The 26,314-nt window shown below is 43.8% G+C and overlaps 2 protein-coding genes across 2 annotated transcripts; one reads left to right on the top strand and one right to left on the bottom strand.

Moving 5' to 3' along the window:
• The first annotated feature begins 535 nt into the window (after positions 1-535).
• On the top strand, positions 536-4,404 carry LOC110494068 (acidic mammalian chitinase). The gene is made up of 11 exons (XM_021568764.2): positions 536-621; positions 1,038-1,067; positions 1,213-1,414; positions 1,799-1,855; positions 1,940-2,105; positions 2,284-2,408; positions 2,547-2,670; positions 2,828-3,013; positions 3,226-3,348; positions 3,681-3,819; positions 3,977-4,404. Exons 1-11 carry the CDS (start codon positions 582-584, stop codon positions 4,258-4,260), a joined length of 1,476 nt encoding a protein of 491 aa, XP_021424439.2. The 5' UTR covers positions 536-581; the 3' UTR covers positions 4,261-4,404.
• A 17,330-nt stretch (positions 4,405-21,734) lies between these two features.
• LOC110494069 (fibromodulin) lies at positions 21,735-26,064 on the bottom strand. The gene is made up of 6 exons (XM_036950115.1): positions 25,921-26,064; positions 24,562-24,991; positions 24,149-24,271; positions 23,451-23,591; positions 22,938-23,205; positions 21,735-22,550 (listed from the first exon to the last, which is right to left on the bottom strand). Exons 2-6 carry the CDS (start codon positions 24,931-24,933, stop codon positions 22,399-22,401), a joined length of 1,056 nt encoding a protein of 351 aa, XP_036806010.1. The 5' UTR covers positions 24,934-24,991; positions 25,921-26,064; the 3' UTR covers positions 21,735-22,398.
• Between the last annotated feature and the right edge of the window lie 250 nt (positions 26,065-26,314).

Below are 26,314 nucleotides of genomic sequence, written 5' to 3' on the forward strand. Positions count from 1 at the left end.
GTGCCGACGTGGATAACAATATCTCTCACTTCCCCCAATCTTCAGCCCACTGCTAGTACAACTGAAACAAAGTATAGAGAAATGAATTATGGGGACATCTCAACCTTGCGCTTGACTTGGTAGAATGGTCACCATATTCTTTACATCTATCTAGGTCAATCTCAATCAAATTATAATGTATTGGTCACATACACATAGTTAGCATATGTTATTATTAGTGTAGCAAAATGCTTCTATTTCTGACAGTGCAGCAATATCTAACAAGTTATCTAACAATTCCACAACAACTACCTAATACACATACATCTAAGTAAAGGATTCGAATAAGAATATATACATATACAAATATATAGAGGAACAATAAGCAATCTCCACAAGTATATAATAATTGTCAGCTTATCATTTCTTAAAACAAGGACATATGAAGTTTATCAGTGTTTTTGTTAAGGCAGTGGAAACCCTTGTTCAAACAAGTGACTGAGATTGATTGAGTTTTGCTGCGGAATGGGAAAGTCATAGATATATGAGTGAGATAGGAGTGGTCGTTGAGAGTATAAAAGGGTTCAGCAGCCCAAGGAGCAATGTACAGAGCAACCATGGGCAAACTACTCATCTGCGTTGGTAAGTGGAATTTATTTTGACTTACTTAGCGTATAACTGTACTATTGGTCTTTATTTCAAACATGTTATTTACATTTTCATTGTAATGACAATTAGCAACATTCAGAGACTATGCTCTATGCTAAGGCTTTGGCTCCCTGTGGAGAGAATTGGCCACTGACGAATGTCCTCTAGCTATGCATTTTGTCAATGCTACTGTGTTCAATGTCTGTTTCTAAGGACTGAGGTTGCCAGCACCATGACCCATCTATATTCATGTCTGAGGGGAAGAACTGCACTTTATATCATGATCATTACAGTTCTGAATTATGTTGACTTTTTAAAAAGTAAAATAAAATCTCTCCCTTTGTCTTTCTCCTTTCTTTACTTCTGTCTCTCTCGCTTTCTCTCACCATTCTCCTTTTCTCCCTCTCTAGGACTGGCTCTCCTGCTGCATGCACAGCTAGGTAAGTTTAAGTACATTTCATTTACATTTAGCTAGCAGCTAGTTAAATAGCCAATCAGAGAACAATAACTCAACTTACAGAGCATGACAACCATGACTAAAACTGCCTAACTCCAAACTCTAACATTACTACTACCCTTCCATAGGATCCTCCTACATCCTATCCTGTTATTTCACTAACTGGGGCCAGTACCGGCCAGGAGCAGGCAAGTATTTCCCCACCAACGTGGACCCCTGTCTCTGTGACCATCTGATCTATGCCTTTGCCGGCATGGCCAACAACGAGATCAAGACCTACGAATGGGACGATGAGAAACTCTACGGACAGTTCCAGGCTCTCAAGAACCAGTGAGAGAGAGACACACACATGCACAAACACTCACACACAAACACACACTCAAGCAGGCATGCACACATGCACATACGCATGCATGCATGCAGGCACGCACACACATAGACAAATGCAGGCAAACACTTTCTCATTCAGGCATGTACACGCCACAGGAGGTTTGTGGCACTTTAAGTGTGGAGGACGGGCTCGTGGTAAGGGCTGGAGCAGAATTAGTGGAATGGTATCAAATATGTGAAACACATTGTTTCTATGTGTTTGATGCCATTCCATTTCCACCATCCCAGACATTTTTATGAGCTTTCTTCCCCTCAGCAGCCTTCCGTGGTACACACATGCACGCCTAAGCCAGTAATAACCCTAAGTCTTGTATTTGGTAACAGGAACAGCAACCTGAAGACTCTGCTAGCCATTGGAGGATGGAATTTTGGCACTCAGCCGTAAGTGGAGATGCGTATAAATATGCAAGTGCACACACACATTTACACACACACCCTGTGTCTGAGCTGTGTGTGTGTACCCAGGTTCACAGCAATGGTGTCCAGTGCAGCCAACCGTCAGACGTTCATCAGCAGCGTTATCAAGTTCCTGAGACAGTACCAGTTTGACGGCCTGGACATTGACTGGGAGTATCCCGGATCCAGAGGCTCCCCACCCGCAGACAAGGCCAGATTCACCACCTTGCTGCAGGTTAGACTCAAACACCCATACACATACACACACACACACACGAATGAACAAACACATGAATAAACACACACACACGCACAAAATAGCTCATGCACACACAAATGAACACACAGACAAGAATGAACACCTGAACTCCCAAATGAACACAAACATCCCTCTGTGCACTGTCTCCCTCTAGGAGCTGATGGCTGCCTTTGAGGCTGAAGGAAAGAACACCAACCGTCCTCGTCTGATGCTGACTGCAGCTGTTTCTGCCGGAAAGGGAACCATCGACTCCGGATACCAGATCGCCGAGATTGGATCGTCAGTACATACACACTGGATCTCATTCATATATTATTTCTTAGGAAAAATGTGTACATTAAAACATGCATGATCTATCAAATACTTCTTGTTATATTGGAAACTCTCTTTCTCCCTCTCTTTCTCTCTCCCTCTCAGTGTGTTGGACTACCTGCATGTGATGACCTATGACTTTCATGGATCTTGGGAACACAGCACTGGAGAAAACAGCCCTCTCTACAGAGGACCAGCTGATCAGGGAGATTACATCTACTTCGATGTGGTGAGTCTCTCTCTCCGTGCCCATCTCTTCCTCTCTCTCTTCCTCGGCTCATTTATCTCTTCCTGCCTATTTAGTTTTGAGCTGAGAGTGAGTTCCACATTTCTTAATAATTATTCTCGCTCCAGTTCTCACTACAACATACTCTGTGTGTTCTCAGGACTATGCTATGAAGTACTGGAAGAGCAGTGGTGCCCCCGCTGAGAAGCTCCTGGTTGGATTCCCCACCTACGGCCACACCTTCCAGCTGGCCAGTGGCTCTAACACTGGAGTGGGCGCTCCCGCCAATGGCCCCGGCCCGGCCGGACCATTCACCAGACAGTCTGGCTTCCTGGCCTACTACGAGGTAATTGACACAGGATTAAGATAGGTCCGAAATTACACCCTATTCCAATCCCTACACAGTGCACTACTTGTGTGCTCTTGTCAAAGGTATTGTCCTGGGGAACAGGGTGTCATTTTGGACACAAACCTTGTGTATGTTTTTGAGTGATTACATCTGCAGCTTCCTGAATCATGCAACTTGCAACCCTAACGTAATTGTGTGTGTGTCATTAGATCTGCACCTTACTGAAGCAGGGAGCTACCCAGGCCTGGGACTCTGCCCAGATGGTGCCCTACGCCTACACCCAGCAGAACATCTGGGTTGGATATGACAACGTCAAGAGTTACCAGGACAAGGTCTGTGTTTGTGGGGTGTTTGTCTGTTGAAGGAAAGATATAACTAGCAGGTAATGGCGTAGCATCCTACTCTGTACAATAAGCCTAATAATATAAGGAATTAAACAGTAGCTTTTATCTTCGTGATTTACAGTAGTGAGTGCATACATTTTGTTATAGGTGACCCCAGTGAGAATCGAATCCACCATCCTGTCAATGAAAGATCCATTCCCTACCAACTGAGCAACATAGGGCAAATGATGAAGTTCTATCACCTATACATATTTATCCAATTTCACCCCGTTAAGTAAACCCTCCTCTCCCCTCCTCTCCCCTCTCTGTCTCCCTTACAGATCGAGTGGCTGAAGAACACTGGCTTCGGAGGAGCCATGGTGTGGAGTCTGGATCTGGATGACTTCTCTGGAACCTTCTGTGGACAGGGCAGATACCCACTGATCAACACCCTCAAGTCTGGACTGGGAACCGGAGCCGGTGAGTGACACAGACACATGCATGCCTGCATGCACACACAAACATTCAACAGCAATCCTCTCTATCACTCTCTCAAATAGTAGTAGAAATGTAGTTGAAATTATCAAAAATTCTCTCAACCCCCTTCCCCCACTCCTATGTCCTCCATCTCTCCCAGCTTGTGCCGCCCGTACGGTCCCCATCGCCCCAGTAACCCCTACCCAGCACCCACTTAACCCCCCACAGCCCGGCGGTCAAGGTGGCAGCAGCAGCGGTGGCAGCAGTGGCAGTGGCAGTAGTAGCAGCGGATCTGGCTTCTGCGCCGGGAAGGCTGACGGAATATACCCTGACCCCACCAATTCCAACCACTTCTACAATTGTAGCCAGGGCAAGACCTATGACCAGCAGTGTGCTGCCGGCCTGGTGTTCGACGCCAGCTGCAAGTGCTGCAACTGGGCCTAAGAAACCAGAATTCCCCTTATTAATGAAGGAGCTGGGTCTGAAGGTTATGTGTTTGTTAGGGCCACTGTTGTCATGTCCTATTCTAACATCAGCTCCATGTAACATGTCAAATCCACTCTAATAAACTCCCAACATATGAATGCATCCTATTGTTTCATGAATTGTATTTATTCCGCTCTGTGTGGGTTTGAGGTCAACTTCAATGCACTTTGAGCAGAATCACCTTGTATCCCACATAGCTAGTCATTATCTGAACAAGATTAGAAATTCTGCTCCTCGCCGTTCTCAAACTGATTCCCTCAAACACCTTTTGTCAGTTTCGTTTTTATACAATTCATTCCACCACAGAGAATCGCAGTAAAATATAAGTCCTTTACTGCAGTCAAACTTTACCAGGCTGACAGACACGGTATAAACCGCGCAGTGCTTAGACTGACTCATCATTAACATGACGTAATGATAGGCTCACCATTTGTCTTTTTAACTACCATTTAATCCAAATTCAAAAATACAAGACACACATTTCAAAACTGTTGTTTTTGAAATGCTGAAAAGAAAGAATATATGGTAAATGTTATTTTCTTTACAGAATTTGAATATAACTTGACATGCACATTGTTTTATTTCAAATCAAATCAAACTCTTGGTTACATGCGCCGAATACAACAGGTGTAGGTAGACCTTAGAGTGAAATGCTCATTTACAAGCCCTTAACCAACAATGCAGTTCAAGAAAGAGTTAAGAAAATATTTATAAAGTTAAAAGTAACACAATAAAATAATAACGTGGCTATAAAAATGGGGTACCTTTACCGAGTCAATTTGCAGGGTTCCTGGTTACTGGTACTGTCAAGATAATTTGCTCATGTAGGTAGGGGTAAAGGGGGGTCAATGTAAATAGTCCATGGTGGCCATTTGATTAATTATTCAGCAGTCTTATGGCTTGGGGGTTGAAGCTGTTAAAGAACCTTTTGGACCTAGACTTGGCGCTCCGGTACCGCTTGCCATGCGGTAGCAGAGAGAACAGTCTATGACTAGGGTGGCTGGAGTCTTTGACAATTTCTTGGGCTTTTCTCTGACACCGCCTAGTATGCAGGTCCTGGATGGCAGAAAGCTTGACCCCTGTGATGTACTGGGATGTATGCACTACCCTCAGTAGCGCGTTACGGTCAAATGCCGAGCAGTTGCCATACCAGGCAGTGATGCAACCGGTCAAGATGCTCTCGATGGTGCAGCTGTAGAACTTTTTGAGGATCTGGGGACCTATTCCAAATCTTTTCAGTCTCCTGAGGGGGAAAATGTGTTGTCGCTCCCTCTTCATGACTGTCTTGGTGTGTTTGGACCATGATAGTTTGTTGGTGATGTGGACACCAAGGAACTTGAAACTCTCAACCCGCTCCACTACAGCCCCGTCAATGTTAATGGAGGCCTGTTCACTCTGCCTTTTCCTGTAGTCCATGATCAGCTCCTTTGTCTTACTCACATTAAGGGAGAGGGTGTTGTCCTGGCACCACACTGCCAGGTCTCTGACTTCCTACTTATAGGCTGTCTCATCGTTGTCGGTTATCAGGCCTACTGCTGTTGTGTCATCAGCAAAATTAATGATGGCATTAGAGTCGTGTTTGGCCACTCAGTCGTAGGTGAACAGGGAGTACAGGAGGGAACTAAGCATGCAACCCTGAGGGGACCAAGTGTTGAGGATCAGCATGGAAGACGTGTTTTTGGCTTCCCTTACCACCCTTACCACCTGGGGGTGGCAAATCTGGAAGTCCAGGATCCAGTTGCAAAGGAAGGTGTATAGTCCCAGGGTCCTTAGCTTAGTAATGAGCTTTGTGGGCACTATGGTGTTGAACGCTGACTGGTAGTCAATGAACAGCATTCTCACATAGGTGTACCTTTTGTCCAAGTGGGAAAGGGCAGTGCGGAGTGCGATTGATTACGTGATCTGTGGATCTGTTGGGGCGGTATGTGAATTAGAGTGGGTTTAGGCCAGTGATAGTTAATTGTATTGTTAACAAATGACAAGAACATCATATGTGTATGAATGAAATTCAGATAATGAGTAGAATATTTTGTTATAAACTCAGCAAAAAAAAGGTTATTTCACTGTTAACTGCGTGTATTTTCAGCAAACTTAGCATGTGTAAATATTTGTATGAACACAACAAGATTCAACAACTGAGACATAAACTGAACAAGTTCCACAGACATGGGACTAACAGAAATGAAATAATGTGTCCCTGAACAAAGTGGGGGTCAAAATCAAAAGTAACGGTCAGTATCTGGTGTGGCCACCAGCTGCATTAAGTACTGTAGTGCATTTCCTCCTTATGGACTGCACCAGATTTGCCAGTTCTTGCTGTGAGATGTTACCCCAGTCTTCCACCAAGGCGCCTGCAAGTTCCCTCCGATCCAACAGGTCCCAGACGTGCCCAATGGGATTGAGATCCGGGCTCTTCGCTGGCCATGGCAGAACACTGACATTCCTGTCTTGCAGGAAATCACGCAGAGAACGAGCAGTATGGCTAGTGGCATTGTCATGCTGGAGGGTCATGTCAGGATGAGCCTGCAGGAAGGGTACCACATGAGGAAGGAGGATGTCTTCCCTGTAACGCACAGCGTTGAGATTGCCTGCAATGACAACAAGCTCAGTCCGATGATGCTGTGGCACACTTCCCCAGACCATGACGGACCCTCCACCTCCAAATTGATCCCGCTTCAGAGTACAGGCCTCGGTGTAACGCTCATTCCTTCGACGATAAACGCAAATCCGACCATCACCCCTGGTGAGACAAAACCTTGACTCGTCAGCGAAGAGCACTTTTTGCCAGTCCTGTCTGGTCCAGCGACGGTGGGTTTGTGCCCATAGGTAACGTTGTTGCCGATGATGTCTGGTGAGGACCTGCCTTACAACAGGCCTACAAGCCCTCAGTCCAGCCACTCTCAGCCTATTGCGGACAGTCTGAGCACTGATGGAGGGATTCCTCGTTCCTTGTGTAACTCGGGCAGTTGTTGTTGTCATCCTGTACCTGTCCCACAAGTATGACGTTTGGATGTACCGACCCTTTGCAGGTGTTGTTACACATGGTCTGCTACTGCGAGGATGATCAGCTGTCCATCCTGTCTCCCTGTAGCGCTGTCTTAGGCATCTCACAGTACAGACATCGCAATTTATTGCCCTGGCCACATCTGCAGTCCTCATGCCTCCTTGCAGCATGCCTAAGGCACGTTCACACAGATGAGCAGGGACCCTGGACATCTTTCTTTTGGTGTTTTTCAGTCAGTAGAAAGGCCTCTTTACTGTCCTAAATGTTCATAACTGTGATCTTAATTGCCTACCGTCCGTAAGCTGTGTCTTAACGACCGTTCCACAGGTGCATGTTCATTAATTGTTTATAGTTCATTGAGCAAGCATGGGAAACAGTGTTTATACCCTTTACAATGAAGATCTGTGAAGTTATTTGGATTTTGAGAATTATCATTGAAAGACAGGGTCCTGAAAAAGAGACGTTTCTTTTTAAGCAGAGTTTATATAACTCAGGTAATTTAAGCAATTTAACACTTGAGAAATAAAGCACGAGGGGGTGTGGCATTTAAGTGATAATTCCCTCGAAGCCGGTGTTTGGAGGATATATTGGTACGGGTGATAGGCCCAAGACGAAGCCGGGTCACCAACATATTCAAATAATGATTGACATATTTTAACTCGGGGATCGAGCGACGCAGCAGACTATGGCACTGCATCACAGTGCTGGAGGCGTCACTACAGACCCGGGTTCGATCCCGGGCTGTGTCACAACCAGGAGTCCCATAGGGCGGCACACAATTGGTTAAGTGAGGGTTTGGCCGGGTTAGGCCGTTATTGTACATTTAAATTTGCTCTTAACTGACTTGCCTGGTTAAATTAAGATAAATAAAAAACACTATTTAGATGAATTTATTCATACTACTTCATCCTTCCATGAGATATAGTCCTGACATGAATCTAAGATTGCTACCCAAGTTGGCTAGTCGTTCGTTCTATCGGTTCAGTTGCCAGAGATGGGACAAAGTCGTTAATTATTTTTGTTCTGTATCTATGAACATGACCCAGTCGTTTGTTCTAAATGTTCCATTGTCATACTGGCTGGTCACATCATACAGTGCAGCCAGAATAAGAGCAAAGTAGCTGCATTTGTGTTTGTTTAAGCTGTTTTCTAGTGACGTTTATTTGGATACATCCATAACAATGAGCAAATGATGCACGATTTCGCCTGGCATAGAAAATGTGCTCTCTCCTCAGGACACTTGTTCAGAGGAGCTAGCCAACAGCACAGCTAACACAATCACTTCAAACTGAAGCTGGAAAGACTGCAAACTAGCTACATGTCGTTTGGTTTTACCTGTTTTCTATTGACATTTCTTTGTTTAAATCCATAAAAATAATGCCAGCTGATTCATGATTTCGAATGGCTGAGAAAAGCTGTCTGCCTGTCTGTCTTGTCCCGACTCCTGACAAATTCATTACTATGGGACAGCTGGAGATTGAAAGTCTATGTGTTTTTTTATAGTGGAGATCAAGTTTATAATTCAACACGGAATGCCTGTACACAGCCCATAGCCGTGGTGTACTGGCCATATACCACAAACACTTGAGGTGCCTTATTGCTATTATAAACTGGTTACCAACATAATTAGAACAGTACAAATAAATATTTTGGCATACCTGTGGCATACGGTCTGACATAACACAGCTTTCATCCAATAAGTATTCAGGGCTTGAACCACCCAGTTTATAGTACGCTACAATTCCAAATGGTAGCACATGAGTGACTCTTGCCACTTTGTCCTATTGAAGAACACTGGCAGATGGAGAATGATGATGTAGTGCAGCCACATCCATATATGACTTGATTACCTTGAGCACAGCACTTAACCCTAATTGCTTCTGTACGTCTTTCTGGATAAGAGTGTCTGCTAAATGACTCAAATGGAAATGGAAACATAAATTGATGTCAATTTGATACATTTATGAGTTATAAAATATAGAAATGTACAGTGTTCATGCACAGACGCGGCATGCATACATTAGCCCTTGATCAACACTATAGTTTCGGTCCCCCAACCAACACCTTTCACAACATGTCACACACAGACATATGGACCCCCTTCTAACTAACCCATCATATCCAGACTATAATAATCAGAACAGTGGGGTATGATATTTACATACAAATCGTGGTAAATAAATTCAAAACGTGAGGATGTGATATTCACATCCTCATGGGAAGTCACATGGGTGAGATATTTGCATCCTATTGTGAAGCCCCGGCCACTCAGAACAATGGGTGTGAAATGTACATCTTGGTATGACCTCACACCCCCTAATAAATCACAAGATTTGTCAACCAAGCATTTTTAGAGTTGAACTGTCCAGACCCACATCACCAGCCTCTCCCCACCAATACACCAATACACACAAACACACAGACCTCCATCCTGACTAGCCCATCACAACTTCAAGCATTCTCACTTAAGAAATGTGGACAAAGGAGTATAAGTGTTATGCCAAGACATGGAACCCTCATCCTAACTAACCCATCACATCAACCCCTATGGTGTCACCATAGGCCCCAATACAATAGCCCCTTGATCAACACAATAGTCTCTGTCACCCCACCTACACATTTCACAACATGTCTGCACATAGACACTAGCACCCCTCCTCACATCCACAATACTGTAATCAGAACAGTGGGGTGTGATGTTTATATAGAACATGTGGTTATGCCCCATCCACTCAGAACAATGGGTATGATATTTACTACATCCTGGTGTGAAATCACACCTGGTTGTGATATTCAAATCATAGAGAGAAGTCCCGCCCCCCTCATAAATCAACGAGGTGTGAAAGATAGTTAGACAGGAGCCACCCTACTCATAGGCATAAACTTAGGAGCAACTGCATTAGGACTTAACCACACTTTGGAGTAGACAGATGCAATCTCTGAACAGGAAGAGTGTACTGACCCCCAACGCGCTTGGCCGACGCAAAGGTCATGAGCAGGGCAGTGTTGTAGGAAAGGACTTTCAGGTCCACAGACTCCAATGGTTCAAACGGAGGCTCATACAAAGTGTCCAGGACCAACGGCAGGTCCCAGGTCGGTGTCATACGCCTAGACTCTATAGTCCGGGCCTTTCAGGAACCACACCACCAGAGGATGAGAACCCAGGGTAGAGCCATCCCTACATGAAACGCCAAAATGGCTGCCATAAAAATCTTCAACCTTCATGGGTGCCAAATCCTCACGTGCGCCTGGGACAATACATCAGGAAGAAACGGAACCAACCAGGCGGATGATCTCCGGGAACCAGGGTTGTCTGGGCCCGATCCCATATCTCGGCTCCCAACCGAGGGGTGCAGTCTCCACTCCATAGAGATAGGACCACCTGGAAAGTTGATCGCACACACGTTGAGAGATTTTGTATTTAATTTATTTAATTTTTTATTTCACCTTTATTTAACCAGGAAGGCAGGTTGAGAACAAGTTCTCATTTACAACTGCGACCTGGCCAAGATAAAGCAAAGCAGTGTGACACAGACAACAACACAGAGTTACACGTGGAGTGAACAATAAACAAGCCAATAACACAATAAACAAGTCAATGACACAGTAGAAAAAAGAAAGTCTATATACAGTGTGTGCAAAAGGCATGAGGAGGTAGGCAATAAATAGGCCATAGGAGCGAAAAATTACAATTTAGCAGATTAACACTGGAGTGATAAATGAGCAGATGATGATGTGCAGGTAGAGATACTGGTGTGCAAAAGAGCAGCAAAGTAAATAAAATAAAAACAGTATGGGGAGGAGGTAGGTAGATTGGGTGGGCTATTTACAGATGGACTATATACTATATACATATATACTATATACATATATATAGCGATCGGTTAGCTGCTCATATAGTTGATGTTTAAAGTTGGTGAGGGAAATAAAAGTCTCCAACTTCAGCGATTTTTGCAATTCGTTCCAGTCACTGGCAGCAAAGAAGTGGAAGGAAAGGCGACCAAATGAGATGTTGGCTTTGGGGATGATCAGTGAGATATAACTGCTGGAATGTGTGCTACGGGTGGGTGTTGTTATCGTGACCAGTTAAATGAGATAAGGCAGAGTTTTACCTATCATAGACTTATAGATGACCTGGAGCCAGTGGGTCTGGCAACAAATATGTAGCGAGGGCCAGACCGACTAGAGCATACAGGTCGCAGAGGTGGGTGGTATAAGGTGATTTGGTAACAAATCGAGGATCGATAGGATAGTCAGTTTTACTAGGGTAAGTTTGGAAGCATGAGTGGAGGCTTTGTTGCGAAATAGAACGCCGATTCTAGATTTGATTTTGGATTGCAGATGTTTAATATGAGCCTGGAAGGAGAGTTTACAGTCTAACCAGACACCTAGGTATTTATAGTTAGGTATCACCCAGAATTTATAGTTATGTACCACCCGTCCAGGGTGGTAATGCCACTCGGGCGGGCGGGTGCAGGCAGCGAACGGTTGAAAAGCATGCATTTGATTTTACTAGCGTTTAAAAGAAGTTGGAGGCCACGGAAAGAGTGTTGTATGGCATTGAAGCTCATTTGGAGGTTAGTTAGCACAGTGTCCAAGGAAGGGCCCGATGTATACAGAATAGTGTCGTCTGTGTAGAGGTGGATCAGGGAATCGCCCGCAGCAAGAGCGACATCAGTGATAAATACTAAAAAAAGAGGTGCATCCGTGACTGGCTCGGAAACCGGATTGCACAGCGGAGACGGTATGGTGGGATTCGAAATGGTCAGTGATCTGTTTATTAACTTGGCTTTCGAAGAATTTAGATAGGCAGGGCAGGATGGATATAGGTCTGTAACAGTTTGGGTCTAGGGTGTCCAGTCCCACTCCATGGCAGGAGCCTTCCTCTGCACCGATGCCCAGTCCAGGCATGGCGTTCAGCCCGACGCCATGGCCAGATCCGGGAGTCTGGGCGGGGGCTACGACACCCAACGGAGCCGCCACCAACACTAGTCACCCCCCCTACCCTCCCCATTTGGTTTCAGGTTTTGCAGCCGGAGTGCGCACCTTTGGAGGGGGTACTGTCACGCCCTGACCATAGAGAGCCAGCCCTTGGTTCTCTATGGTGTTGTAGGTCAGTACGTGACTAGGGGGTGTTCTAGTCAATTAATTTCTATGTTTGGGATTGAGTATGGTTCCCAATTAGAGGCAGCTGTTTATCGTTTTCTCTAATTGGGGATCATACTTAAAAACCTCTTGGGGCGAAGGGGGCAGTATTTCCCCTTTGGATGAATTGCGTGCCCATAGTGAACTGCATCAAAATCTGTCCTAAATTGCTAATATATGCATATTATTATTATTATTATTGGATACAAAACACTCTGAAGTTTCTAAAACCGTTTGAATTATGTCTGTGAGTATAACAGAACTCACAGGGCAGGCAATCTTCCAAACTAGTTTTGGAATCCTGAACGTTGGGGCAACTTTGACGTCATCGCCCCCTCCCTTCCCAACAAGTTATGGATCTGGAAACACTTCCTATGTCTTCCACTAGATGTCCTCATTCTGTAGAAAGTGTAATGGAGCATTTGCTGTGAACTTTGACCTAATGGGAAGGAAAGTAGTATGTGTCGCAAAAGATTTCCATGTGCTTGAGGCGCGTTTGCGTTCGAGTGCTTCGGCTGTTCCAATCAGCCCCAGATGAACATGAATGGTCCGGTTGGAATGCTATTCGATCTGTATGATTATAACATACTGAAGATTGATTCTGCACTTAGTTTGACCAGTTTCGTCGACCTGTAATATGTAATTTGGAAGTTTTGATGCAAAGTTATCCTGGACCAGAAGTAATTTTTGGGGCATTTGAGCTGAAAGTGGTAGCAAATGCTACTACTTGGACACTAGAATTGAACATTATGAAACACAACGATTTATTGTTGAACTAGGACTCCTTGCACTACATTCTTATGGAAGATCATCAAAGGTAAGGGAATATTTATGTTGTAATTTTGTATTTCTGTTGACTCCAACATAGCGGAGAAATATTGTTACGTCTGAGCGACGTCTCAGATTATTGCAATGTTAGGCTTTTTCCGTAACGTAAAAAAAAATGTGACACAGCGGTTGCATTAAGAACAAGTGTATCTTTTAAATTATATGTAGAACATGTATCTTTAGTCAAAGTTGATGATGAGTATTTCTGTTATCTGGCGTAGCTTTCTATAATTCCTCCGGATGTATTGGAGAATTTTCTGAACATGGCGTCAATGTAAACCGAGATTTATGGATATAAAATGCATATTATCGAACAAAACATAAATGTACTGTGTAACATGTCATATGACTGTCATCTGATGAAGATTTTCAAGAGGTTAGTGATTGATTTTTTTTTTATCCTGCTTTTGTGATTTTTATATTTTGATGGAAAAAATGGCTACGTTTTTTTCTTTAGTTTGGTGGTGGTCTAACATAAATATATGTTGTGTTTTCGCCGTAAAACATAAAAAAAATCTGACATGTTGGGTAGATTTGAGGTATTGGACTTGTTAATGTGTGGAGGTTAACTATTTCTAAATAATATTTTTGCATTCCCTGCGCCACCTTTTCAGCTGAACGGGGGGGGGGGGAGTTCCCCTGGCCTCAACAAGTTTTAAGGTGTCCCTGTTCCCACCTGCAATTGTGGGATATTGTTAGTGTATGTGCTTGTTGCACTACGTTACTTCACGTATCGTTATTTGTTTATTGTTTTTGTTAAGAAGTTTCACTTTTAATAAAGATGTGGAACTCCGATCACGCTACACCTTGGTCCATCCATTTTAACAAGCGTGACACATGGAGGCAGAGCAGGAAGATTTGAGTGCAAATCCCAGGTGAGGACATGTTCAATAATAATGTATAAATTAACATGCACAATGTAATCGTGTATGTCAAAGTGTGTCAAATATGTAAATTGAAAAGACAATGTTAAAATCAATGTGTGTGTGTATCCGTAAACTTGCCAAACAAAAATAAAGAACTGTGGACGGATCAGTGGTTCACCAATCAGGGCCTTGATGTGCTTGGCAACAGTAACAAGGCATGATGCATAGTTTTGGAGAACGTTTCCATGGCGACGGCCAGACAACTGATACACAGGAATATTCTTGCACCATTTCCATGAAACGCATCTAGAACATTAATACTGTATAATCTGAAAATATGGCAACCATGTTCTGTGTATGTTTGGTGGGACATTGATGGAATATTCTCCTAATCCTCAGAAGACTGGACACATGAATGTTCTTGCAACGTCCCATAAAACACACATAGAACATTTGTGCTGTATATTCTGAGAACATTATATCCACTCTGTTTGGCTTTAAGGGAATATTCCAACTTTAACACAAACATGTTCAAAAGGTTCTCAGAAGGATTTTGCTAGCATAGAGAGAATGTTCCGCTAACAAATGGAAAACTGGACACTTTATTTTACATTTATTTTATCTCATCCTAGAATTGTTAGCTGGGAATGGAGGTGGTCCGGGTAGCCATTTGATTAGCTATTTAGCCATTTGTTTAGCTATTTAGCTATTTGTTTAGCTATTTAGATATTTGTTTAGCTATTTAGCCATTTGTTTAGCTATTTAGCCATTTGTTTAGCTATTTAGCTATTTGTTTAGCTATTTGTTTAGCTATTTAGATATTTGTTTAGCTATATAGCCATTTGTTTAGCTATTTAGCCATTTGTTTAGCTATTTAGCTATTTGTTTAGCTATTTAGCTATTTGTTTAGCTATTTAGCTATTTGTTTAGCTATTTAGATATTTGTTTAGCTATTTAGCCATTTTATTAGCTATTTAGCCATTTTATTAGCTATTTAGCCATTTGATTAGCTATTTAGATATTTGTTTAGCTATTTAGCTATTTGATTAGCTATTTAGCCATTTGTTTAGCTATTTAGCCATTTGATTAGATATTTAGCAGTCTTGTTTTGCAGTCTTATGGCTTGCGGGTAGAAGCTGTTCAGGGTCCTGTTGGTTCTAGACTTGTTGGGTCAAGGGTGTCTAGGATGATTGTGTTGATGTGAGCCATGACCAGCCTGGTGCTCTCATGCATGGTTCAGTGATGCTTGCATAGAAGGCATTTAGCTCGTCAGGTGGGCTTTCCATCGCTAGGTAGCTCGGCATTGGGCACCATTCTAACACGGGAAATTCCAACATTTTATATTCTGTTGATTGAGGTGGAAAACGCTGTCTCAGGCACCTCTCCAGAATCTCCCATAAGTGTTCAATTGGGTTGAGATCTGCTGACAGATCTGAAGTGTCTCTATTATTTTAGTCCCTGACCTCTGCCTCACACAGTTTGGCGAGGTTGGACTGGGAGCCGATATAGAACACAATGTCGTCTCTGGCACCCTCTAGTGTCACTCCACGGATCAGCAGGATCAGCAAGACCACATATGGAAACGTAGCGGTGAAATACACTACCTGGGGACAGACACACAAACAATTATTAGACTGACAAGATACACACACACACATCAGAAAGACAGGACCAACTCACACACACAAAATGGATCTGGGTGATACTGAGAACTTGATGCCTTTGTATAGGGCAGCAGCAATGAGCAGCCATCCTAGCAGCAGGCAGAGAGCCAGATGCCAGACCACCGGACCAGTCTCATCCAGACTACTAGATCTTTGTAAGGCCACCAGGCTGGGGAGGGACATACAGACAGATAGACCACCTTACAGACTGGCTATATTGTAAAAATTCATAAAAACTAAAATGTGCTTTTTGGTCTTAATTTAAGGTTAGGGTTAGGCCTTAGGGTTAGCAGTGTGGTTAAGGTTAGGGTTAGGTATACAATCTAATTGTATGACTTTGTGGCTGTGTCAACTATTGACCACTCTGTATAGCTAGCTACCTCCAGAACAAGATTCATGGTGAAAAACACTAACCTGTCTTACAGACAGGCTCAGCTTACCCACTGCATTACAGGCAACCTGGCATTCAACACAACCTGTGCTCCCACTGAAGTATTTTCGACTGCGAGCAAAAATGAAATAGAATTGAGGTGTGTGTGTGTGTGTGTGTGTGTGTGTGTGTGGGTTTGATACTCACTCCCAGTACTGTTCGCTGGGACTCTGTACTGGAATGCTGACGTTTCCCTCTGGGCAGGTCCCACTGCGTCATGTTGGCTGTAAGTACTGGCACACTCCAATTGGAAACTCTTGTAACATTGCACACTTCTGTAGAGGTCAGAACTCATTGGTCAAAGTGGCAGAGTTACTGGGCACTCTTTCCTGGTTCACCTGGGTCATGTTCATTAAAGCACACAATGGAAAATGTTTTTACATGTTTAGCAATGTAAAATTGAAAATACTGGACAAGACCACTGATGTGGTCATCCTGTCTGGGTTGGCGCCCCCCCCAGTTGGTGGTTGAAGATATCCCTCTAGTGGTGTGGGGGCTGTGCTTTGGCAAAGTGGGTAGGGTTATATCCTTCCTGTTTGGCCCTGTCCGGGGGTGTCCTCGGATGGGGCAACAGTGTCTCCTGACCCCTCCTGTCTCAGCCTCCACTATTTATGCTGCAGTAGTTTATGTGTCGGGGGGCTAGGGTCAGTTTGTTATATCTGGAGTACTTCTCCTGTCCTATTCAGTGTCCTGTGTGAATTTTAGTGTGCTCTCTCTAATTCTCTCTTTTTTTCTCTCTCTCGGAGGACCTGAGCCCTAGGACCATGCCTCAGGACTACCTGACATGATGACTCCTTGCTGTCCCCAGTCCACCTGGCCGTGCTGCTGCTCCACTTTCAACTGTTCTGCCTTATTATTATTGGACCATGCTGGTAATTTATGAACATTTGAACCTCTTGGCCATGTTCTGTTATAATCTCCACCCGGCACAGCCAGAAGAGGACTGGCCACCCCACATAGCCTGGTTCCTCTCTAGGTTTCTTCCTAGGTTTTGGCCTTTCTAGGGAGTTTTTCCTAGCCAACGTGCTTCTACACCTGCATTGCTTGCTGTTTGGGGTTTTAGGCTGGGTTTCTGTACAGCACTTTGAGATATCAGCTGATGTACGAAGGGCTATATTTAAATAAATTTGATAAATTTGAAATTAATTTGAAATTTGACATAGCCCTCACGGTTGTTTTGTGGTGTTTATTGTTTTTGTCGGCGTCATCCTAAATAAAAGGAATATGTACGCTCACCACGCTGCGCTTTGGTGTAGTTCTTTCGACGGCCGTTACAGTGACTGAGATCAAGACTCATGTTTTGTCATGTGCACAAGTACAATGAAATGCCTTTCTTGCAAGTTCTAAACCCAACAATGCAGTGATCAATAACAATGTAATACTAAACATAAGATCATGTAGAACAAAAATACACACAAAATAAAATAAGAAGAACATGAGAAAGTAAGTAAGCATAATATATACAGGATCAGTCAGTTCCTGTACCATATTGACAATGTGCAAGGATACTGGAATGATAGAGGAAGATATGTATATGGGTAAGATGACTAGGCATCAGGACATATGATAAACAGAGTAGCAGCAGTATAAATGGTGGGTGTGCGTGTGTGTAATCAGTATAAAGGTGTGTGCATATTTTGTGTGTGTGAGGAATTTATGAATTGTGTCAGCATGTGTGAGTGTGTAGGGCCACGTGAGTGTGCATAGCCAGTGCAAAAATAAATTACAATGGCAAACTCAGCCACTTTGTTAACTATTTAGCAGTCTTATGGCTTGAGGATAGAAGTTGTTCAGCAGCCTGTTGGTGTCAGGTCTTCCTTTCACATCGCCTGATTTTAGAGGGCCTGGATGGCAGGGAGCTCGGCCCCAGTGATGTACTGTGCTGTCCTCACCACCCTCTATAGCGCCATACGATCGAGGGCAGTGCTATTTCTCTACCAAGCAGTGATGCGGCCAGTCAAGATGCTCTCAATGGTACAGCTGTAGAAATTTGAGGTCCCATGCCAAACCTCTAACCTCCTGAGGGGGAAGACGTGCTGTCGTGCCTTCTTCACTACTGTACGAGTGTGTGTGGACCATTTTAAGCCCTCAGTGATTTGGATTTCGAGGAACTTGAAGCCTTAGACCGGCTCCACTGCATCCCCGTGGATGGGGGCATGCTCACGTCGGCCTCGGAGAGCGAGATCACCCAGTCCTCTGGGACGGTGATGGCCCTCACCTTGCACAATGTTGTTATTGTCGAAGTGTGTATAAAATGCATTGGGTTTGTGTGGTAGAGAGGCATCGTTGCCCTTGCCTCATGCGGTGGGCGTCGCAGCCTGTGTAATATCATTCCATGTCCTTTAGTTTAGCACCATCCTCACTGTTAATCCAGGGCTTTTGATTGAGAAAGCATTGAACCTTCACTGTGGGGACAATGTCGCCGATGCATTTCCTAATGAAGCCTGTGACAGAGGTGTCTAGCTCGTCTATGTTATCAGCGGAGTCCTGAAACATATTCCAATAAGTGCTAGCAAAGCAGTCCTGTAGCATAATCTAAGATTCTGGTGATCATTTCTCAATGGAGCGAGTAATGGGTACTTCCTGTTTGAGCTTCCGCTTGGTAACAGGAAGCAGGATTGCAGAGTCATGAACTGATTTGCTGACTTGCGGAATAGGGAGGGCCTTGTATGCTTGCTTGTGGGTAGAACAACAGTGGTCTAGGACTTTTTCGCCCCTAGTGTTGAAGGAGACTGGTTGATGGAAGTTGGGCATCACATGTCTTAATGACACAATTAAAATCACTGGCAACCAGAAAAGTAGCCTCCTGATGTAAGTTTTCCTGCTTGTTTATTGCCCTGTACAGTTCGTTAAGTGTCAGCTTGTTATTTTTCTTGTCCTGCGGTGAAATGTATACAGCAGTCAATATAACAGCTGAAAACTCCCTCAGGAGGTGGATGAGTCAACATTTTACCATCAGGTGTTCCAAGACGGGTGGCCAATGGGTCGACAATTCCATGGCGCTTGAGTAAGCACAACAGTCCATTTCCCTTTTCTTCTAGCGATGGTAGCCAAAATAATTGGAAACTGGGCATTTTTATACATGACCTTAAGCCTGATGGTATGTTAATTGTTTAATTAACTCTGGAACCAAACCTGTGTGGAAGCAACTGCTTTCAATATAATTTGTATCCCTCATTTATTCAAATGTTTCCTTTATTTTGGCAGTTTACCTGTAGAGGCCAGTCTGACAGAGTGACCCAGTGACCCACTGAATCTGGGGCTGGGTAATGAAATGGATGGCCTTAGGGTTACATATGTTAACCTTTCTGATCTCCCCATCCCGGATCGTGAATACAGACTCAAGCTCATTACCATAACGCAACGTTAACTATTCATGAAAATCGCAAATGAAATGAAATAAATATGCCATCTCTCAAGCTTAGCCTTTTGTAAACAACACTGTCATCTCAGATTTTCAAAATATGCTTCTCAACCATGTGTAAAAGTAGCTAGCTAGCGTAGCATTTAGCGTTAGCATTAGCGTTAGCATCCAGCACGCAACATTTCAACAAAAACATAAAAGCCTTCAAATAAAATCATTTACCTTTGAAGAACTTCAGATGCTTTCAATGAGGAGACTCTCAGTTAGATAGCAGATGCTCAGTTTTTCCAAAAAGATTATTTGTGTATAAGAAATAGCTCCGTTTTGTACATCACATTTGGCTACCAAAAAACCCCGAAAATTCAGTCCTCAAAACGCGAACTTTTTTCCAAATTAACTCCATAATATCGACTGAAAACATGGCAAACGTTGTTTAGAATCAATCCTCAAGGTGTTTTTCACATATCTCTTCGATGATATATCGTTCGTGGAAGCATGGTTTCCCCTCTCAATCAAATGGAAAAATGCTTGCACATGGCTTTGCGCACCAGTTTTCGACGCAGGACACCAGGCGGACACTTGGAAAATGTAGTCTCTTATGGTGAATCTTCCAATGATATGCCTACAAATACGTCACAATGCTGCCGACATCTTGGGGAAACGGCAGAAGGTCTAAGCTTATTCCTGTCGCATTCACAGCCATATAAGGAGACATTAGAAAACAGAGCTTCAGAAATTCTGCTAATTTCCTGTTTGACGTATCATCTTGGTTTCGCCTGTAGAATGAGTTCTGGGGCAGACAAAATCTTTGCAGATTCTGAAACTTCAGAGTGTTTTCTTTCCAAAACTGTCAAGAATATGCATAGTCGAGCATCTTTTCGTGACAAAATATCGCGCTTAAAACGGGAACGTTTTTTATCCAAAAATGAAATAGCGCCCCTAGAGATGCAACTGGTTAACCAAGGGGTTGGGTATATAAATGGACTGGCAACCTTAGAGTTAGGGTTAGCCCTGTGGCTGTACGGATAGATTCCCGGAACTCCTGCCCATAAAGAGTTTAGGTTCAGGTCAAATAAAAATAAAAAATAAATAATTGGTCACACACATGGTTAGCAGATGTTAATAGCCATTAGTCATTACTACACTGTTTAAATAAACGTGAGACCAATCTCCCCTAAGGTCAATAGGATTGATTCAGTGGTATAATGGGCTGGCTGCTCACACAAAATTAAAACACATAGAGAGAAGCAAAAAAACAGTATTACAGCCAGTCCCAATTAAATCTTTACCCCTTCCCCTTGGACCTTAGATGCTGACCAGACACACGTGCGCCATCGAGCACATGTTGATTTTGTCCCCCTACACCAGACGCGATCAGGACACTCAGGTTGAAAAATCAAAACTAACTCTGAACTAACTAGATTAATTTGGGGTCAGGTCGAAAAGCATTACAGATTTATGGCAATTTAGCTAGCTAGCTTGCTGTTGCCAACTACTTTGGCCTGGGATATAAACATTGAGTTGTTATTTTACCTGAAATGCACAAGGTCCTCTACTCCAACAATTAATCCACAGATAAAACGGTAAACTGAGTTTGTTTCTAGTAATTTCTCCTCCTACAGGCTTCTTCTTTGGACGTTATATGGCGGTTGGCATCCAACTTTAAGGCGCAGGCGCATTATCACAACCAACTGGAATGGAGAGTGAACCTCAGTTCGTCTTTCAATCACCCACGTGGGTAAATGGCAAAAACCAATGAGGAGATGGCATGTGGGCATATGCTCCTAAAAACCAATGAGGAGATTGGAGAGGCAGGAGTTGCAGCGTGTCGAGTCATTAAAACTATTTTTTTAACCACTCCAAAAATGTGTTGTTAAACTATAAAAGATAATTTATTAACATTTCTGAAAATGGATGTATAGTGTTTTGGAATGAAACTCTTCAAATGATGGACAGTCAACCGCCACTCATCCATAATTTTGTCCATAAGAGTGTCAAAAGTTAAACTTTTGGCGGATAGATGAATGCGTAGTGCGTTCTTCATGCATTTCATCTGCCTTTGTGTGGTCTTAGTCTCTTTACAGTAAGGCTTATGCAGAATAAACTGCATACATATTCATACATACCATCATCATATTATAACATTTATTGTAAAAAGACAGTAACTGTCAAATGGGGACACATACACACAGACAACGTACACACCAGTTGATGTTTGTGGGAGGAGCTATAGGAGGACGGGATCATTGTAATGGCTTGAATGGAATCAATGGCATGGTATCAAACACATCAAGCCAATGGAAACCACGTTAGACTCCATTCCACTGATTCCATTCCAGCCATTACAATGATCCCGTCCTCCTATAGCTCCTCCCACCTGCTTCCTCTGGTACACACATCCTATTAGAAATGTGAGCATCCACACTCACATATACCAACAATTGTGGCTTTGAAATCATCACCACAGAAGTATACGATATTCACGTAGCTTATATAAAGTTATCTTTCCTCCAGAGTTGACTTTGGAAGAAGCACTTTCAACATGCTTTGAACGATCTATGCATCTAAAGCTTAGAGAAAGAAAAATGACCTGATATGGAGATCTATCATAATGTCCTTTGAATGATAAGAGATAAAACAACAGATTAACTTGGAGCACCTGGGCCTTTGTGCCTTTACAGCCCTTTACTGCCCCTTCTTGGTGAGATTGGGGAATTTAAATGTTATGCTAAAATAAGGACTGCTGCACGAGTCATGGTGAGATGATGCTGCCGCCCGGTGGTGAAATTGGTGCTTTACACATCAATGGTGTTAGCCAGACGCAGACAGAGGGCCGACTCCGAGGGGACATCCCCGATGCTGATCTCATTCCCCTCCAGACGCAGTGTCCTTAGCTTGGAGAAATTCATTACGTCCACGACATCACAGAAACTCCCCAGTGTAAACTCTACAGAGAGAGAGGAGGGAGAGATGGCGAGGAAGGGAGAGAGAGGGAAGGGAGACAAAGGAGTGGGAGACAGAAAAATAAAAGGGACGAATGGGAGTGAGAGAGGGGGAGGAGCTATTGTTTACATTCTGGCATTTAAACAAAAAGGAACTTTGTTTGTTTAACTTCAAAGTGTTGCTGAAATCACGTCATACGAATCACTCAAAACGTGTCCCACCTGCAGCAGCCACATCACTCCCCACAGCCACATGAAGTGGAACCAGAGTCACTGACCCCTCCACTAACTCCAACAAAAAATTGTTATCATCGACTTCGATTAATAGCCAAGACGGTGTGCGTGTGTACGTGCACGAGTGTGTTTACTGCTTGCAGGCCCACTTTACACACCTTTGATGTGGTTGGCCTGCAGGTAGAGGTGCTCAAGCGTCTGGCTGACGGGGGGGATCCTCTCCAGCTGGTTAAAGCTGAGGTCCAGCTCCACCAGGCCAGACACGTTGAAGGTGTTGGGGGGGATGCCATTGTCGGTCAGCTGGTTGTGGGCCATGCGGACGTACTGCAGCTGGGAGAACTTACTGAGGAAACCCTCTGGGACAGCACTGATGGCGTTGGACTCCAGGTACAGCTGGTGGAGGCGCTCTGGAAGACTATCTGGTACCTGGACATGGATCGTCAGTCGATCAATTAATCATTCGATGAATTAATCAATCTTGCAAGTCTATTCAATTGCCATTGCTGGCTTCAATCAACAGACACACACACACACACACACACACACACACACACACACACACACACACACACACACACACACACACACACACACACACACACACACACACACACACACACACACACACGCGCACACACACACACACACACACACACTCTACATTACGATACCTTCTTCAGCTTGTTGCCGCTGACATCAAGCAGAGTGAGTGAGTTCAAACCCCTCAGAGATGTGCCCATCTCTGTCAGAGCGTTATCGTGGAGATACAGGATGGTCAGGTTTTCCATGCCATCAAGGGCCGCTGGTGTTATCTAGGCATTCACAAAAATACAAACTTTATTCACTTTATTTAAAACATCTAGGCAAAAACAACAACAAAACAAGCTGTATTTAAATTATTGATAGAAACAGTAAGTCCTGGTGCCGTCATACTTGAAACAAGGACGAATGTTGTCTTTCCAAGACTGTGTTTTTTTTTTTTTACATGTGGCTTGGACACTTGATTGAAAAACCTCTGGATCCACTTTACAATCAACAGAAAAACATCTGGATCCACTTTACAATCAACAGAAAAACATCTGGATCCACTTTACAATCAACAGAAAAACATCTGGATCCACTTTACAATCAACAGAAAAACCTCTGGATCCACTTTACAATCAACAGAAAAACATCTGGATCCACTTTACAATCAACAGAAAAACATCTGGATCCACTTTACAATCAACAGAAAAACCTCTGGATCCACTTTACAATCAACAGAAAAACCTCTGGATCCACTTTACAACATAAAAACATCTGGAGACAGATGAAGATGAATGAAAGTGTTTGAAGGGCCAGTAGTGGTGAGAAGTCTGAGTGTTGTTACCTTGTTGATGTTGTTGTTGTTGAGTCTGAGGTCCCGTAGTGAGCTTGGCAGGTTGGGGGGAACACGAGTCAGGTTATTATGTTGAAGGTACAGACGCTCCAACCCCTGCAGCTTGGCAAACACCTAGAATATAAGGATATGTTTGTTCAAACATAAAATTAGGTTTGATTTGTCAAGGCCTAGTGCAGTGCAGAGCCAGGTTTCCGAACATACCCGCCACCACCCCCACCCCACCCAACCCCCACCCACACTGATTATTTGAATCAGTGGTGTAGTGCTAAGGGGAAAAAAACAAAACGTGGCAAAAAAACAAAATGTGGCAAAAAACAAAACCCTGGTGTACAGTACTGTAATGAATCCTAGTGACTTTTTGTGAAGTCCAGTGTCATGTTGTGTTGGGTAGAAGAACCTACCCTCTTGCCGATTTTGTCCGTAGACAGAGCGTTGTGATGCATCATGACCCAGACAAGGTTGGTGGCGTTGGCCAGGGCAGAGTCTGGCATGGCGGAGATCTCATTGTGCTGCAGGTACAGATACTTCATCCTGGAAGGCACATTGGGCATGGCTGTCAAGCCACGCCCATCACAGTACATAGCGATGGGGAAGGAGGGCGGGCAGTCACACTCTGCAGGACACTCCCCTCCGGTGGTGTCAGCCAATAGGGAGCCCTCGACATAACCACGACCTCGCAGGGCGGACAGCCAAAGGAACGGGTCCTGCCTGCCTGGCGAGGCGAGGGACAGCGGCAGGACGCACGCCAAGAGGAACACACACAATCCACTCATGGTCACACACGCAGGTCACACACACGCAGAAAAGAGCTTACACACAAGTCTACCTCAGCTTGAAGGAGAGACGGAGAGAAAGAGAGGAGACAGATTAGTTACCCAGAGTTCGGAAATGTGAGTAAAACATACCTGAACAAACTGGTAAATACTCCAAATATTAGTGGAAAATTCTAACCAACCTTGCCCTACTACAAGAAAGGGGCCCCAAAGAAATGAGAGCACATTGTAAAGACCCATGGACTCTCCTTTTAGGAGTTTGAATACATACATTTCCATTAAATAGATAGATGTTTCTCTGCCCCTCTTTGTAAAAGCAACACATTCTGTACTACTGGAATCTGCACCATAATGTACTACTGGACTCTGCACTATAAGATACTGTCATTTTTTGACAGTCTATTGCAACATGACTAGAAACATCAAAACACCATAACCAATCATAACTAACCATAATCAAAGGTATCCCAGTGCAGAGCTCATGTCAAAGAGCAGCTGATCAGCCAAACAACAGGCAATATTGACTCAACACTGGATATACTGCATGTTAAATACTGTATGTTACTGCAGAGACAGAATTTAGGGTTCTTTCTCCATCAAGTAATTGGTCCAGAGAGGGGGGAAAAAAAGGGAAGAATATATCCATGAATGTAGTCTTTATATAAGGATTCACGCTGGTGCCAAACCAGCACACTCTGCAGAGAAATGTCGAACAAGTGTCCTTTAATGAACAAGTGTCCTTTAATGAACAAGTGTCCTTTAATGAACAAGTGTCCTTTAATGAACAAGTGTCCTTTAATGCAAAAAAGAAAGAAAATAATCCAATAAAAACAAAAGACGTTATCTTCTGTTTTTCTCCATTTCTATAACATTAGGTGGTGATTTAAAATAGACACACAAACTTGCACTGGCACACACACACACACACACACACACACACACACACACACACACACACACACACACACACAACACACACCTACCTACCTGATCAGTGAGAACTAGTCCCTCCTCTTGAGAGGCTGTGCAGGACTGAGAGGGACTTTGCCAAACACTTTGTGAAAACCTCTCTCTCTCTCTTTCTCTCTCTCTCTCTCCAAGACTTCATTCCCTCCTCCATCCCTCTCTCCACCGATCCTTCCCTCTCGACCCCCCTTCACTCTACACTTTGCTAGCTTCCCCCTCTCTCCCCCTCCCTTTTCTTTCCTACCTCACCCTTTCCTGTTACTACTCACACAACCCTGCCCCTCTGCTCCCTCCTCTCTTCTCCTATCAGCCCCTTCAAACCTGCCCAGCTCTTGTTTTTTCCCCTCCTTCCATCTCTCTCCTTCCCTTTGTCAAACCCAGTTGTACCGGGGTCTCCTTCTCCTCCAGGTTGAGT

This window comes from Oncorhynchus mykiss, chromosome 17 (assembly GCF_013265735.2).
Source record: "Oncorhynchus mykiss isolate Arlee chromosome 17, USDA_OmykA_1.1, whole genome shotgun sequence".
Classification (NCBI taxonomy): domain Eukaryota; kingdom Metazoa; phylum Chordata; class Actinopteri; order Salmoniformes; family Salmonidae; genus Oncorhynchus; species Oncorhynchus mykiss.